Here is a 13,409-nt window from a genome sequence, read left to right on the forward strand (position 1 = left end):
TTCAGATGTTTGGTATTTATGTGGTCGACTAGGCCATATCATGCGTGATTGCCCCTCAGTTCATGGTAGAGGTAGGACCCAGCCTTCAGGGTCGGTAGCCGGATCTTCAGCATCTGTACGCCCTATGGGGCCAGGTTCACATGCGCCAGTAGGCCATGGTAGAGGCAGAGGGAGAGTCCCCAGTTCTAGCGGTCCTCAGCACCGTATTTATGCTTTGGCTGGACGCCAAGATCTCGAGTCTTCACCTGATGTGGTCACAAGTATATTATCGGTATTTTCTCATGATGTATATTCTTTAATTGATCCGGGCTCCACATTGTCATATGTTACTCCGTATGTCGCGGGTCGATTTAGAGTCGAACCGGAGTTGATCAAACCTTTTGAGGTGTCTACACCCGTGGGTGAATCAGTAATAGCTTGCCGAGTATATAGAAATTGTGTAATTGTGATTTGTGATCGTCGTACCACGATTGATTTGCATGAGCTAGAAATGGTGGATTTTGATGTTATTATGGGCATGGATTGGTTGGCCTCTTGTTATGCCAATGTTGATTGTAGAATGAAAATGGTTCGTTTCCAATTTCCGGGAGAACCAGTTTTAGAATGGAAAGGGAACACGGCATCACCAAAAGGTAGGTTTATTTCCTATCTGAAGGTAAGGAAAATGATCACAAAAGGATGCATTTATCATCTAGTTCGGGTTCAAGATGTAGAAGTTGAATCGCCGACTCTTCAGTCAGTTCCTATAGTAAATGAATTTCCGGATGTGTTCCCGGAAGAGCTTCCAGGCCTCTCTCCCGAGCGGGAGATTGATTTTGCCATTGATGTGTTGCCAGGCACTAAGTCTATATCCATTCCTCCTTATAGAATGGCTCCCGCAGAATTGAAAGAGTTGAAGGAGCAATCGAAAGACCTGCTTGATAAAGGCTTTATTAGGCCTAGTTCATCCCCGTGGGGAGCACCTGTATTGTTTGTCCGAAAGAAAGATGGCTCTTTGAGAATGTGCATTGATTATCGGCAATTGAATAAGGTGACGATTAAGAACAAATATCCTCTTCCGAGGATTGATGATTTATTTGATCAATTGCAAGGTGCCAAATGGTTTTCAAAGATTGATCTGAGGTCCGGGTATCACCAAGTGAGAGTTAGGGAGAAAGATATCCCTAAGACAGCCTTCAGAACCAGATATGGTCATTTTGAGTTCCGGGTAATGTCGTTTGGGCTAACTAATGCGCTGGTGCTATTTATGGATTTGATGAACAATGTGTTCAGGCCTTTCCTGGATTTATTTGTGATCGTATTCATCGACGATATCTTGGTGTATTCTAGATCCGAGGCAGAACATGCGGATCATTTGCTTACTGTTCTTGGAGTTCTCGGAACTCGAGAGTTGTTTGCAAAGTTTTCCAAATGCGAGTTTTGGTGTAACTCGGTGGCATTTCTGGGGCATATTGTTGCAGCTGATGGTATTCGAGTGGATAGTCAAAAGATTGAGGCCGTGAAGACTTGGCCAAGGCCCACAACTCCCACGGAGGTTCGTAGCATTCTGGGCTTAGCAGGTTATTACAGGAGATTCGTTGAAGGTTTTTCTTCTATTTCTGCACCGCTCACAAAGTTGACCCAGAAATCAGCAAAGTTTCAATAGACCGATGCTTGTGAACATAGCTTCCAAGAGTTGAAAAGTAGGTTGACTTCCGCCCCAGTCTTGACACTTCCAGAGGGATTGGAAGGATATGTTGTTTATTGCGATGCTTCTGGTGTTGGGCTAGGCTGTGTATTGATGCAACAGGGTAAAGTAATCGTGTATGCTTCAAGGCAATTACGAAAACATGAGCAAAATTATCCAACCCATGATTTAGAATTGGCCGCATTGGTTCATGCGTTAAAGATATGGAGACATTACTTATATGGTGTCCATGTGGATATTTATACAGATCATAAGAGTCTTCAGTACATCTTCAAGCAGAAAGTGTTGAATTTGCGGCAACAACGATGGTTAGAATTGCTAAAAGATTATGACGTTGATATCTTGTATCACCCTGGAAAGGCGAATGTTGTGGCTGATGCTCTCAGCCGTAGATCCATGGGAAGTTTACGTGATGTACGACCCGAGAAGAGAGAAATGGCCCGTGAGCTCCAGCAGTTAGCTAGCCTAGGAGTTCGAGTAGTGGACTCCGGTAGCAAGGGAACTACTATTCAGAATTCGACAGTCTCGTCGCTAGTAGCAGAAGTGAAAGAGCAGCAATACGAAAATTCCATGCTAATGCAGTACAAAGATTCACTCCCTCAGAAAGAGGAGTCATCATTTGATATTTTAGGAGACGGAGTTCTCCGATTCCGAGGCAGATTATGTGTTCCCGATGTGGCAGGTCAACGCCACCAGATATTGAGAGAAGCTCATTGTTCCCGTTATTCTGTTCACCCCGGAGCGACGAAAATGTATCATGACCTTAAGTCTATATATTGGTTGAATGGAATGAAGAAAGGTATAGCGGAATTCGTAGCTCAATGTCCTAATTGTCAACAAGTGAAAATCGAGCACCAAAAGTCGGGTGGATTGTTGCAAGCTATAGAAATCCCAACTTGGAAGTGGGAAGTGATTAACATGGACTTTATTTCAGGCTTACCCCATTCTCGACGTAAGTATGATTCCATATGGTTGATTGTGGATAGACTCACCAAGTCAGCTCAGTTCTTACCAGTCAGAACGACGTATGCGGCAGAAGATTATGCAAAGCTTTATCATAAAGAGATAGTGAGACTCCATGGTGTTCCAATATCTATTATCTCCGATAGAGGGACTCAATTTACAGCCACTTTTTGGAAGTCTTTCCAAGAGGGTCTAGGGAACCAAGTGAGCCTTAGCACGACCTTTCACCCGCAGACTGATGGACAAGCTGAACGCACCATCCAGACTCTTGAAGATATGTTACGGGCATGTATGCTAGATTTTGGAGGAAATTGGGATGACCATTTGCCACTCATTGAATTTGCTTATAATAACAGTTATCATTGAAGCTTTATATGGGCGAAAGTGTAGATCCCCCATTGGGTGGTTTGAAACAGGATAGGCTAAATTGATAGGGCCAGACTTGGTCCAGCAAGCCATAGAGAAATTCAAGCTCATACAAGATCGGTTGTTAGCAGCCCAAAGTCGTCAAAAGTCCTATGTAGATAATCGTCGAAGAGACTTAGAGTTCCAAGTGAGAGATTGGGTATTCTTGAAAGTGTCACCGATGAAGGGTGTAATGAGATTTGGTAAAAAGGGGAAGCTTAGTCCCCGATACATTGGACCTTATGAGATTGTGCGAAAGGTAGGCAAAGTGGCCTATGAGTTAGATCTACCTCCGGATTTGGAGTCAGTCCATCCAGTTTTCCATGTCTCGATGCTCCGGAAATGTGTTGGAGATCCTACTAAGATCGTGCTAATAAGTGATGTGCAAGTGACAGAAAAGTTGACTTATGAAGAAGCACCCATTGCCATACTAGATAGGCAAGTACGGAGGCTTAGAAACACAGAAGTAGCCTCATTTAAGGTTCTATGGAGAAGCAGTAAACGAGAGGAAATGACATGGGAAGCGGAGGAAAGTATGTGATCCAGATACCCGCATTTGGTTCAGCCCCTAAAAGAGATAGAAGACGAGACGTCAAGATCATAAGGTACGTATATTTTCCTTGTATGCTTTTGGTCGTGTGTGGCCAAATTATAATGCTATTATGTTGTGGCCCTGTGAGGCATCGATATTATGGGTTGTTGTCACAGGATGGTAGTGCCATATTATAGGGGAGACTCTGGCATAATTTTTATAGAATCCCCGAGGACTTTAACATTCGACAAATGTTCCTAAGGGGGGGAGAATGTTACACCTCGGAAAAATCCTCTGTTGTTGCACAAGTGCATGAACTAGTGAGGAGTAAAAGTATATGATACTTCCATAAGTAAGAAATGACAATTTATGGCCTTAAGTGAGATTTCAAAGGCATACGATGTTAGACGAGAAAGTTGGCCAAGAGAAGCTAGGCATACGATGAGTATCGGAAAGGATATACGAGTAACGAGTTAACGTGGCTCTAATGATGTATTGGAGAAGAGTGATAACGTCCCTTAGATTGGTATTGAAGTGTTGAACAAGTGTTGAGAAGGTTCCATAAGGATTGGAGATCAAACGAATCGACAAAACGAACTTCGGAACCACTGGGAGTTATACGGCCAAACATACTGGCCGTATAAATTATACGGTCTGTATTTTTGGGACCGTATAATCATCCTAGAAAGGAAAACGTTTCTGGACCAAATATACGGCCAGACATACGGCCCGTATAAATTATACGGACCGTATGTTGGTCCGTATATACGGTCGGGCAGATTTTGGATCATTAAATAAAGGGACCAAGTATTATTTCATTCCACTTCTACATGACACCCCTTCTCTCTAAAACATCTCTCTACACTTATTCCACAAGAATTCAAGGATATTTGGTGATCAACAACATAAACCAAGTGAATCAAGTGTAAGAAAACGATCAAAGATCATGCTAAGTCAAGAAATCTCATGGAGGTAAACTAGGGTTTTTTGCTCAAGTGGAGTATTATCAGCCAAGCCTTGTTCATACGACATCTAAGGTACGATTCATGATACTTCTATGTTGTTTAAGGTATTTAAGAGTTGAAATACTTGGATTGTAGAAAGGTATGGCAAAATGGGTCATGAATGTGGAATAGTGCCATTTTGAGAAATAGTTTGAATTGAGTTATGAGTCTTGATGTATTGTGATGGAAATGTGTTATAAGTGATGTTGAGAACATGAGACGGGTATTGTACGTGAATGGACATAGTCGTGTGTTATAGCCATGGATATGGATAATTGAATGAAAATTGAGAAACATGGATAATGTGGATGAATAATGACTATTGTATTGGCATTGTGAATGTGTTGTTGACGTTTGGGAGTTGATATACGTTATGGAGGAATGTCGTATAAATAAAGGATATGCTGTACGATTTTCTCTAGCTTTAGTCATATATGCTAGCTATCGATTCTAATGATAGTATGACTTTAATCAAGGTAGAAACGCTAGCATTGGAGGAGAAAGTGCAAGTGTAGAATAGTTGAACGGAAAGGTATGTAAGGCTAACCCTTCTTTCATAAGGCATGGTTCTTTGGCCAAATATCTAAATCTTCTATGAGACTATGATATCCTTCAAATGATTTGATCTTCCGAGCTAGTAAGCTCACGATTATTGATACGCCCGATTGTAGTAAATCCCTCGTATGACGAGTAAGCCTATAAAGGTAAATGTGATGGATGACGATAATAGTAATAATGATGTCGATGACGTTTATGATAATAATGCAAATAGTAAAGATGCTTATGAGCTATTATGTATATGTGTCTATGTATGACTATTATGGAACCCCGAGCTTATGAGGCCGTGTAAGATATGTAAATAAGTATGTATATGACTACGTAATGCGCGCACACTTCTGCAGATGGTACGGATAACCCTGACGCCTTGGTAGCGCCAGGTAGATATAACCCTGACACCTTAGTAGGGCCAGGTATATGTAACCCTGAAGCCTTGGTAGGGTCAGGTATGAGTAACCTTGAGCCTTGGTTGCCCAAGTATGTATGAAACACCGATCCTGCTTGGTCGGGTATGCTATGTAAATGCTATGTGTATGATATGATTATGTATATGATATGGATACGAATATAAATACGAACATGATATGATATGAATGCGAATAAAGGTATGTATGCGAACATGAGTACAGATATGGAACGGATACGGATATGGACGTATGTACCACTACAAGAAAAATTGCCTTTAACGAAGAGAAAACTGGTCCCTAAAAGTCCAAAACTGGTCTTTAAAGGTGAATAGCGACCAGAAATAGCTGGTCGCCACTGGTCGTAATAGCCTCCGCCGCTAAAAGTTTTTTAGCGACGAGATATTTTCACTGGTCGTTAAAGGTATTTTAGTACTAGAATTAATCTGGTCCCTAATATATTGTTAGAGACCATATTTGTGGTCGCAATTGTTTAACATCTGTTCGTTGTAGCTCTTACTGGAGGGCCATAACTTGGTCCTTAATACCTTTTAGAACAACTTTATGGTACCTATTTGGAAGTTCTATAGCTAAAAACAATAGCTTTTAGCAATCAGAATTCTAGTTTCTCTTTATCAATAATTAATCTGCAAGGTATATTGTACCTGCAACTAAAAAATCTGAATACAAAAAGAGGATATAAAGATAATCCTACTTTTATACATAAAAAAGAGTAATCAATTACAAAAAATGATTTGTCACAATTTTTACTCAACCCCTAAGCAATAAAATCTATCCCTACACTATGGTATAAGTCTAGTATAATATTCATAGCAAAATGACAGTCCACTTGTATGCCTTCAAAACCTTCATATTGACTTGTAACTTCAGCTTCCAAAATCTGTAAAGAATAGAAACGAATTCAAATTAACCAAGCATCCCAATCTATTATAACTGCAGTTATACTTGACTTGTCTAATATATCTTTGCACTTTAGTCAAACAAACTAGAATATAAATAAACCTTAATAAATTGTGAAACAGAAGCTACTAGGTACGTCAGGGTACATATATAAATCTATCATTTGACGGGGACAATGATTACTTTAACATCACAAAAGAATTTAACATACTTGAAACTAATTTTTTTTCATTAATCCTTGAGCTCTAAGAATGAAGAGAGTACTATCAGTCTTCTAACCAATCACAAATCCATATAACTTGGCTACACACATTAATGACTTAAGAAGTGATTCCCCAAGCAATTTAAGAAACTTCAATCTAGAATAACTTTTGGTCATTCAAAAGCTGAAATATCTAAATAATCATAATCGTGAATCTATAAATCATAGTCTTAATAGAGTTATATCTTTTGCATTCCCCAACACCTTAGCAAATATATACTAAAAATAACTATAAAATTTGGTTAAATAATTGTGAAACCACATTGTTGTATCAACTAAGCATGTTCTAAAGCTAGCTACAAATAACTCAAGGATAACTAGGAAATGACCATGCTTGAGGAAAAAAAAAAGGCAACAGAAAATAAATGCCGTACCAGTACCACCCCCAGTAAGAAGTACACTATTAGTTCTTCCGAATAAGGCAAATTAAGTTGCAAACCTGTAGTGATTTTATTGAAATATCCATCTCAAACACAATATCTACTATGAGTAAGTCGTCAAATCTCCAATCAGCCTTGATATTGCATACAATCTTTAATAGTCACCAGAATACCTACAATGCTTAGAACTTCAGGAAAGCTAAATATAGTTGATTTATAGTCATTCATAATGTGATTGACCATCTTGCTAATACAATTGACTGGGAAAATGGTAAAAGAGAATCAAAGCTATAAAAAGTAGCCAATATGCACTTTTCGTATTAATTTAACATGTAATACTTCATCATGCATCTCTCATGAGTCGGTGACGAGCAGAAACATAAGTAAGGCTTGCACAAATTAGTCAATGAATTATAGTTTCAATGAATTGAAAAAAGGAGGTGACTAGACATGTTCTCCATATAAGATATTCATTTGCATCTTCCACCAATTATTGCAGTGCATGATCATTCTACATGAGAATACAGGGAGGCAACAAATAGTGAGAAGGCTTAGGTGATACCTTTTGGAAATTGAAAAATACAGGGGCTCTTTCCTAAATTTTCAACATGCCTTTTGCTGCCCCTTTAACACCAAAATGAGAGAACAGAACAAATTTTGTGGACAAATATGTACTTAAGAGATGAGATTCAATGCTTTGGAATAATGCACAAAAAGCTGCCATATGTAATATTTGAAGAGATAAGACCCTTTCACGCTGATACTTTCAACTTCCTCGCTAAATCCTTATCAACAGAAATCAATATGCCTTATTTATCATACAAATAGTGGTCAAACAAAAAAATTAAGGATAGTCAAAACATTGGTTTTGGAGAAAGAAATTAAACCAGCTACCTTGCGACCTTGCATAGCTACCTTGCGAACTTGCATACCCATCAATAGCTATTAATCTAGCTTACCTTGTGACCTTGCATAACTAGCATCTACCCATAAATTTATTAAAAAAAATTAAAAAAAGATCTATGATAAGCTGCTCAAATCCCGAAACAAGTCAAAATACGAAACAAGAACCTAGTCATAACTATTTGTATGTACTAACTGGAGAAGCTGTTGTTTCATTCTTCACCGAGATGATTTAAGCGGCCATTTGTTTCTCTATCAGCTCTGCAGCTGTCATATTCTTGAAGAAAATTATCCCAAAGCACAATTCATCTGTGAAAGCGTGAATGTAATTGCTTCAAAATTGATCATGAAAATACAATGTGGACATAAGACAAATAAATGGAACAAAATTCATACTGATAAGTTATATTTGAGCCAAGTCCTCAAATGGTCATTGAACTTGTAGAAATAACATATTACAGTAATTTTTGAATTTTTTTTGACAATAAGATCATAACACTATGGCCATGTTTCCAATAAGGTAAAAACAAACAGAAAGTTAAATATTTTACCAAAGTTTACATCCTCAACTTTTTAGGATCCATTTTCGTTTGACCCATCAATTAACTGAATAAATGTTACAGAACCATTTTATGTGATATGGAACTTTTTTCTTCTCTCTTTCTTGAAGAAGTTCTTGTTTATTCTTTGATAACCAACTTTTGGTTTCTCTCATCTAAAAAATCCTTTGTTTTTAGTAATTTTTATGTTTAATGAACAGAAAATGAAAAACAGTTCAGGTCAATGATATATTTTATGTCAGAAAGACTTCAAATCCATATAAGCTTGAAGTGCTTCCTTCAGCTTCTTGCAAAAACTTTTACTTAGTTAGTACTAATTGTTTTGATCTGTTTTTTTTTCCGTGTGTGGCTAAAGTCTTTAACATGTGACCAAGATATGCCCATGCTTCTCTACTATCTCAAATTTTCATTCTTGAATGTAAGTTACTCTACAAAAACAGTTTCTTGCTTTTTATTCCACATGTATTTCATAAAAGTCACTCATATATGATGTATAAAACTAAATAATAACAAGTTGTAGAGCTCAATTTTAAATATATCTCAACTCAGAAACAGCTCAACCACATTCATTATCTCAACTCTAATCTTCTCTTTTTTAGTCTTTAATTAATCATTTCATATCTCATCAAGAAACATGAAAATGGAGAACTCCATTTCTTCTATTCTTATAATTTCAGTTCTCTCCATATTTTTCTCTGAGTTCATAGTTGATATGTTACCATTCAATGTTGTAAATATTGGGGCAAAACCAGATGGGAAAACTGACTCACTAAATGGATCATAAAAAGATGAGGATGCAAACAATCGTTAAAATATTTAACTTTCTGTTCGTTTTTACCTTATTGGAAACATGAGCATAGTTTGATGACCTTGTTGTCAGAAAAAATTCAAAAGTTACTTTACTGGGTTATTTCTACAAGTTCAATGACCAATTGAGGAACCGACTCATTATGTTTATAAGGTGGAGTCTTGGCTCTAATAGTTTGACTCAGCACTCCAACTCTTATCTCATAATTACCTAAACCAGGCAAAAGATTTTGATAAGTACCTAAACCATGCAATTAATAGGGGAATATTGGAATAATTTTGACACATGCCATACAACCCCTTTAGCCCTTCTAATTAACAAAGAGATAAGATACATACAAAAGAGACATAGATGCCCCAGTGCGGAGGTGTGAGAGGTTAGCCATGGATGGTTTCAGAAGAGGTAGGGGTAGGCCAAAGAAATATTGGGGAGAGGTGATTAGACAGGACATGACGCAGTTACAGCTTACCGAGGACATAACCTTAGATAGGAAGGTGTGGAGGACCCACATTAGGGTAGAAGGCTAGTATATAAGTCTCGTTATCTTTCCTTATTAGTAGGCGCATTAGCGCATTATAATTTCTTGTGCTTTGATTTATGTTATTATTTGCTACTTTCTGTACTTTGATTACTCTATTTTATCTGTGCCGCTTTCGTGATTTGCATTTCCATATCGCTTTGAATTCCTTGATTATCCTGTTTTACTGTGTCGCTTGCATTATTTCATTGCAATATCGTTTGAAATCTTTTAACCTTATCTGACCCCCTTTTTATGCTTCTATTGAGCCGAGGGTCTCTCGGAAACAGCCATCCTACCTTGGTAGGAGTAAGGTCTGCGTACATTATACCCTCCCCAGACCCCAAGATGTGGGATTTCACTGGGCTGTTGTTGTTGTTGTTGTTGTATAAGATACATACAAAAGAAAGCACTGTTGGTAAAGCTAGATTAGGTTTTCCATTACCAGTGACCTACTATCACAACACTTGGCACTCCACAGTATTAAACATAAAGCATGATAAATAATACAGTTCATCAACTAAATGAACTACATAGTGATATTTCAATCGAGACAATGATGTCTTACCGGTAGACATCTCTGGTCCTTTCTATGTCTTGTGCATCAAGATCTTCATATAATGCATAATTAATGCTAAAAAGAGAAAAGTCATCCAATAAACAAAATAAGGTATCTGAAACAGAATTCAAATATCACATTTGAAGTAAAGGTTGTCAAATTTACCGCAAGAAAATGTATCGCTGCCAATACTGCTTCTCTTCAGCAGGAGGAACATTAGCAATGGCTCTCACATAAACCTCTCTAATCCTCTCTTTATTTCCAACGCTCTCTTCCAGCCAAATATATTCAAACCACATATAATAGTTACGTGGATTTTTTCTTACTTCATCCTCATATTGATACAAACTTTTTCCAACTATAGCATCCTCAATACCTTCCTTATCACCATACCACTTTTCTAACGCCACAAACTTCCTGTACAAATCCTTGGCTCGCCGTTTCACTATGTGATTGAACACAAACTTATATATGCACCTAGCCCTCTTTGTCTCCTTACACTTCTCCTCAAAATCCATGAACGCCACAAAAAAACTGCTCGGCCTCCTCATTGTCCGTCAACTTATCCACGACCCTCTCGTAACAAACTAGATTTGCCTTGCAAATCTTTAAGTGTCCATCAAGTTCCCATAAAATCATTGAAGCAAATAGAAATTTCAAAAAGGGTTATTCCTCAAATGAACTCCAAAAAGGTTACCAACCATTGTCATAGAGGAACCAAAAAAAATTGGGTAGAATAAACAATAGTTGTTCAGTTCACAAAGCATTGTTACAATTTTAGTCTACCACTACTAGGAAACCAGCAAAAAATATAGAATATTACACCAATAACCAACACAATTCATCTATTAACCAAAAAATCAAAGTCTCAGATCTATTCTTAAAACCAGAAAAATTACGATATGAAAAAAGCCTTGAGCTACTTACCAGTGCCATAGCGTTAGACTTTGAAACCCAATCACATCCAAAATCAAAACCAGCTAACATCACATTTGATTTTAGGAAAATATTTTTAGAATATTTATAGAGGAACCACACAGAAAAAAAGTCTAAGCAATTAGAAAAGGGTAAGTTTTACAGAGTGTAGAATGGAAGCTCCGAATATAGAGAGAGGCACAACGAAAGTTCTTCATTGTTGTTGTTGTAGATGATAAAGGTTTAGGGTTTATTAGTGGGGACCTATAGATGAATCTGAGATAGTGGTGTGCCTATAGTTATTAGGGATTTAAGGAATAGACAAGTAATTTTGAGAGAGATTTAATCCAGAGTATATTTATTTCTTTATTTCTTTCATTTTATTGAGGAACAATTGTGTGGGGTTACACAACTTAGAGAAATAAGGGCCAGATATTTATTATTTTTGTGACAAGATTTAGTCCCTTCGCAATAAAGTTTAAGAATTATGACCTGAAGAAAAACTCGTCTCTATAAGTATACTTTTAGGGACTAGATTCATGACTTGTCCTTAAATATTGGTCTCTGAAGAGCCTTTTTCTTGTAGTGTACGTAAATACGCATTATAAATGGAAAGATCCTATGTAAGGCAAGTAAGTGCCCATGATTATGATAACACCGCCTCCCATCAAGTGCTATTTCTTATGATGCTTATTATGCTTCTATATTGATATTGATCATGCTTTACATACTCAGTACATTCTTCGTACTGACGTCCTTTTGTTTGTGGACGCTGCGTCATGCCCGCAGGTGCACAGGGAGACAGGCTCGAGCCATAGCTGTATTCTTAGAAACTACGTAGCAGAGCTCCATTTCATTCGAAGCCATAGCTTTTGGGTACTTATTCTTTTGTGTATATAATTATGGGCATAGCGGGGTCCTGTCCCGCTTATGTGATATGTTATACTCTTCTTAGAGGCTCGTAGACATGTGAATATGGTTAGATGTGTCTGGCCTTGTCGGCCTATATTTTGTATATTATTTTGATAGCCTTGACCACTCATGTACATTGACGTGGTATAGATGCCAACCATGATATGAAAGCATTGTCGTCCAATGGGACTAGCATGGATAGTGATTAGAAATGTATGTTTAATTATTTGGCCCACCTAAATGTAAGTGAAGTGTAAGCCAAGGGATGCCCGGGTGGGCTAGCACCGGGCGCTCGTCGCGGCCCTCGAGACGGGTCGTGACACATACAGCACAAAATCAAGTTAATCAAGCATAAATAGTATGAAATATAAAGGAATGCATGCAGTGCAAGTGAATAGTATTCTTTCACGACCCGGTTAGGGGCCATGACAGGTACCCGGAGCTAACCACCGAGCACCACTCATTCTACTACTCATCATACTCATTAAGCGTTCTTTTATTACATTCATACGCAAATCATAGAAAAATCATTTTTCGTTTAGAAAACATAATTACCATTATATACATAAGCCCTTCGACTATCAAAATAATAATGATTACACGATAGTAGCATCGTGAGACTATACTACCCACACATGCGTATCTACGAGCCTCTACTAGAGTACTATACATATGGACGGGACAAGACCCCATCGTGCTCAAAATACATATACATATATCTACACAAAAGAATAAACAAATTAGCACCTCCGGAATAATGGAGTGCTCCTATAAATCTGCTGATGGCTCCTATGGGTCCGCACCGTCTCCCTGTCTACCTGTGGGCATGAACACAGCGTCCAAAGAAAATGGACGTCAGTAAGAATATTGTACTGAGTATGTAAGACATGAATAAAATGAGCATAATAGAAGAATGATAAACCACAGGAGGAGGATATAACCTGCATGAGTCTTATAGGTGAATACATTTCGTACATATATCGTATATTTATATAATCATAGTACATGTATCATCATAGCTCATATATCATCGCATCATCATCATCATCGTTAACCCGCGTCCGGGTAACCATCATATGCCGCCCACTAGTGGTGATCATGCCCGGCCCTCTAGGCTCG

General features: G+C 38.0%; 1 protein-coding gene across 11 annotated transcripts; it reads right to left on the reverse strand.

The window, feature by feature from the left end:
* Window positions 1-6,253: 6,253 nt before the first annotated feature.
* On the reverse strand, window positions 6,254-11,960 carry LOC132606039 (uncharacterized). 11 transcript variants are annotated; one of them, XR_009569585.1, is made up of 5 exons: window positions 10,629-11,793; window positions 10,473-10,538; window positions 8,216-8,328; window positions 7,176-7,289; window positions 6,254-6,454 (listed from the first exon to the last, which is right to left on the reverse strand). XR_009569585.1 is itself a non-coding variant. In XM_060319347.1 (4 exons), exons 2-4 carry the CDS (start codon window positions 11,012-11,014, stop codon window positions 7,271-7,273), a joined length of 471 nt encoding a protein of 156 aa, XP_060175330.1. In that variant the 5' UTR covers window positions 11,015-11,069; window positions 11,391-11,796; the 3' UTR covers window positions 6,254-7,270. The 11 variants fall into 11 exon arrangements, 5 of the variants coding, with proteins under 5 accessions (XP_060175330.1, XP_060175329.1, XP_060175331.1 ...); XR_009569581.1 differs by lacking the exon at window positions 8,216-8,328 and having other exon boundaries at window positions 10,629-11,795; XR_009569582.1 differs by lacking the exon at window positions 8,216-8,328 and having other exon boundaries at window positions 7,111-7,289; window positions 10,629-11,795.
* Window positions 11,961-13,409: the final 1,449 nt, after the last annotated feature.

This window comes from Lycium barbarum, chromosome 8 (genome assembly GCF_019175385.1).
Source record: "Lycium barbarum isolate Lr01 chromosome 8, ASM1917538v2, whole genome shotgun sequence".
NCBI lineage: Eukaryota > Viridiplantae > Streptophyta > Magnoliopsida > Solanales > Solanaceae > Lycium > Lycium barbarum.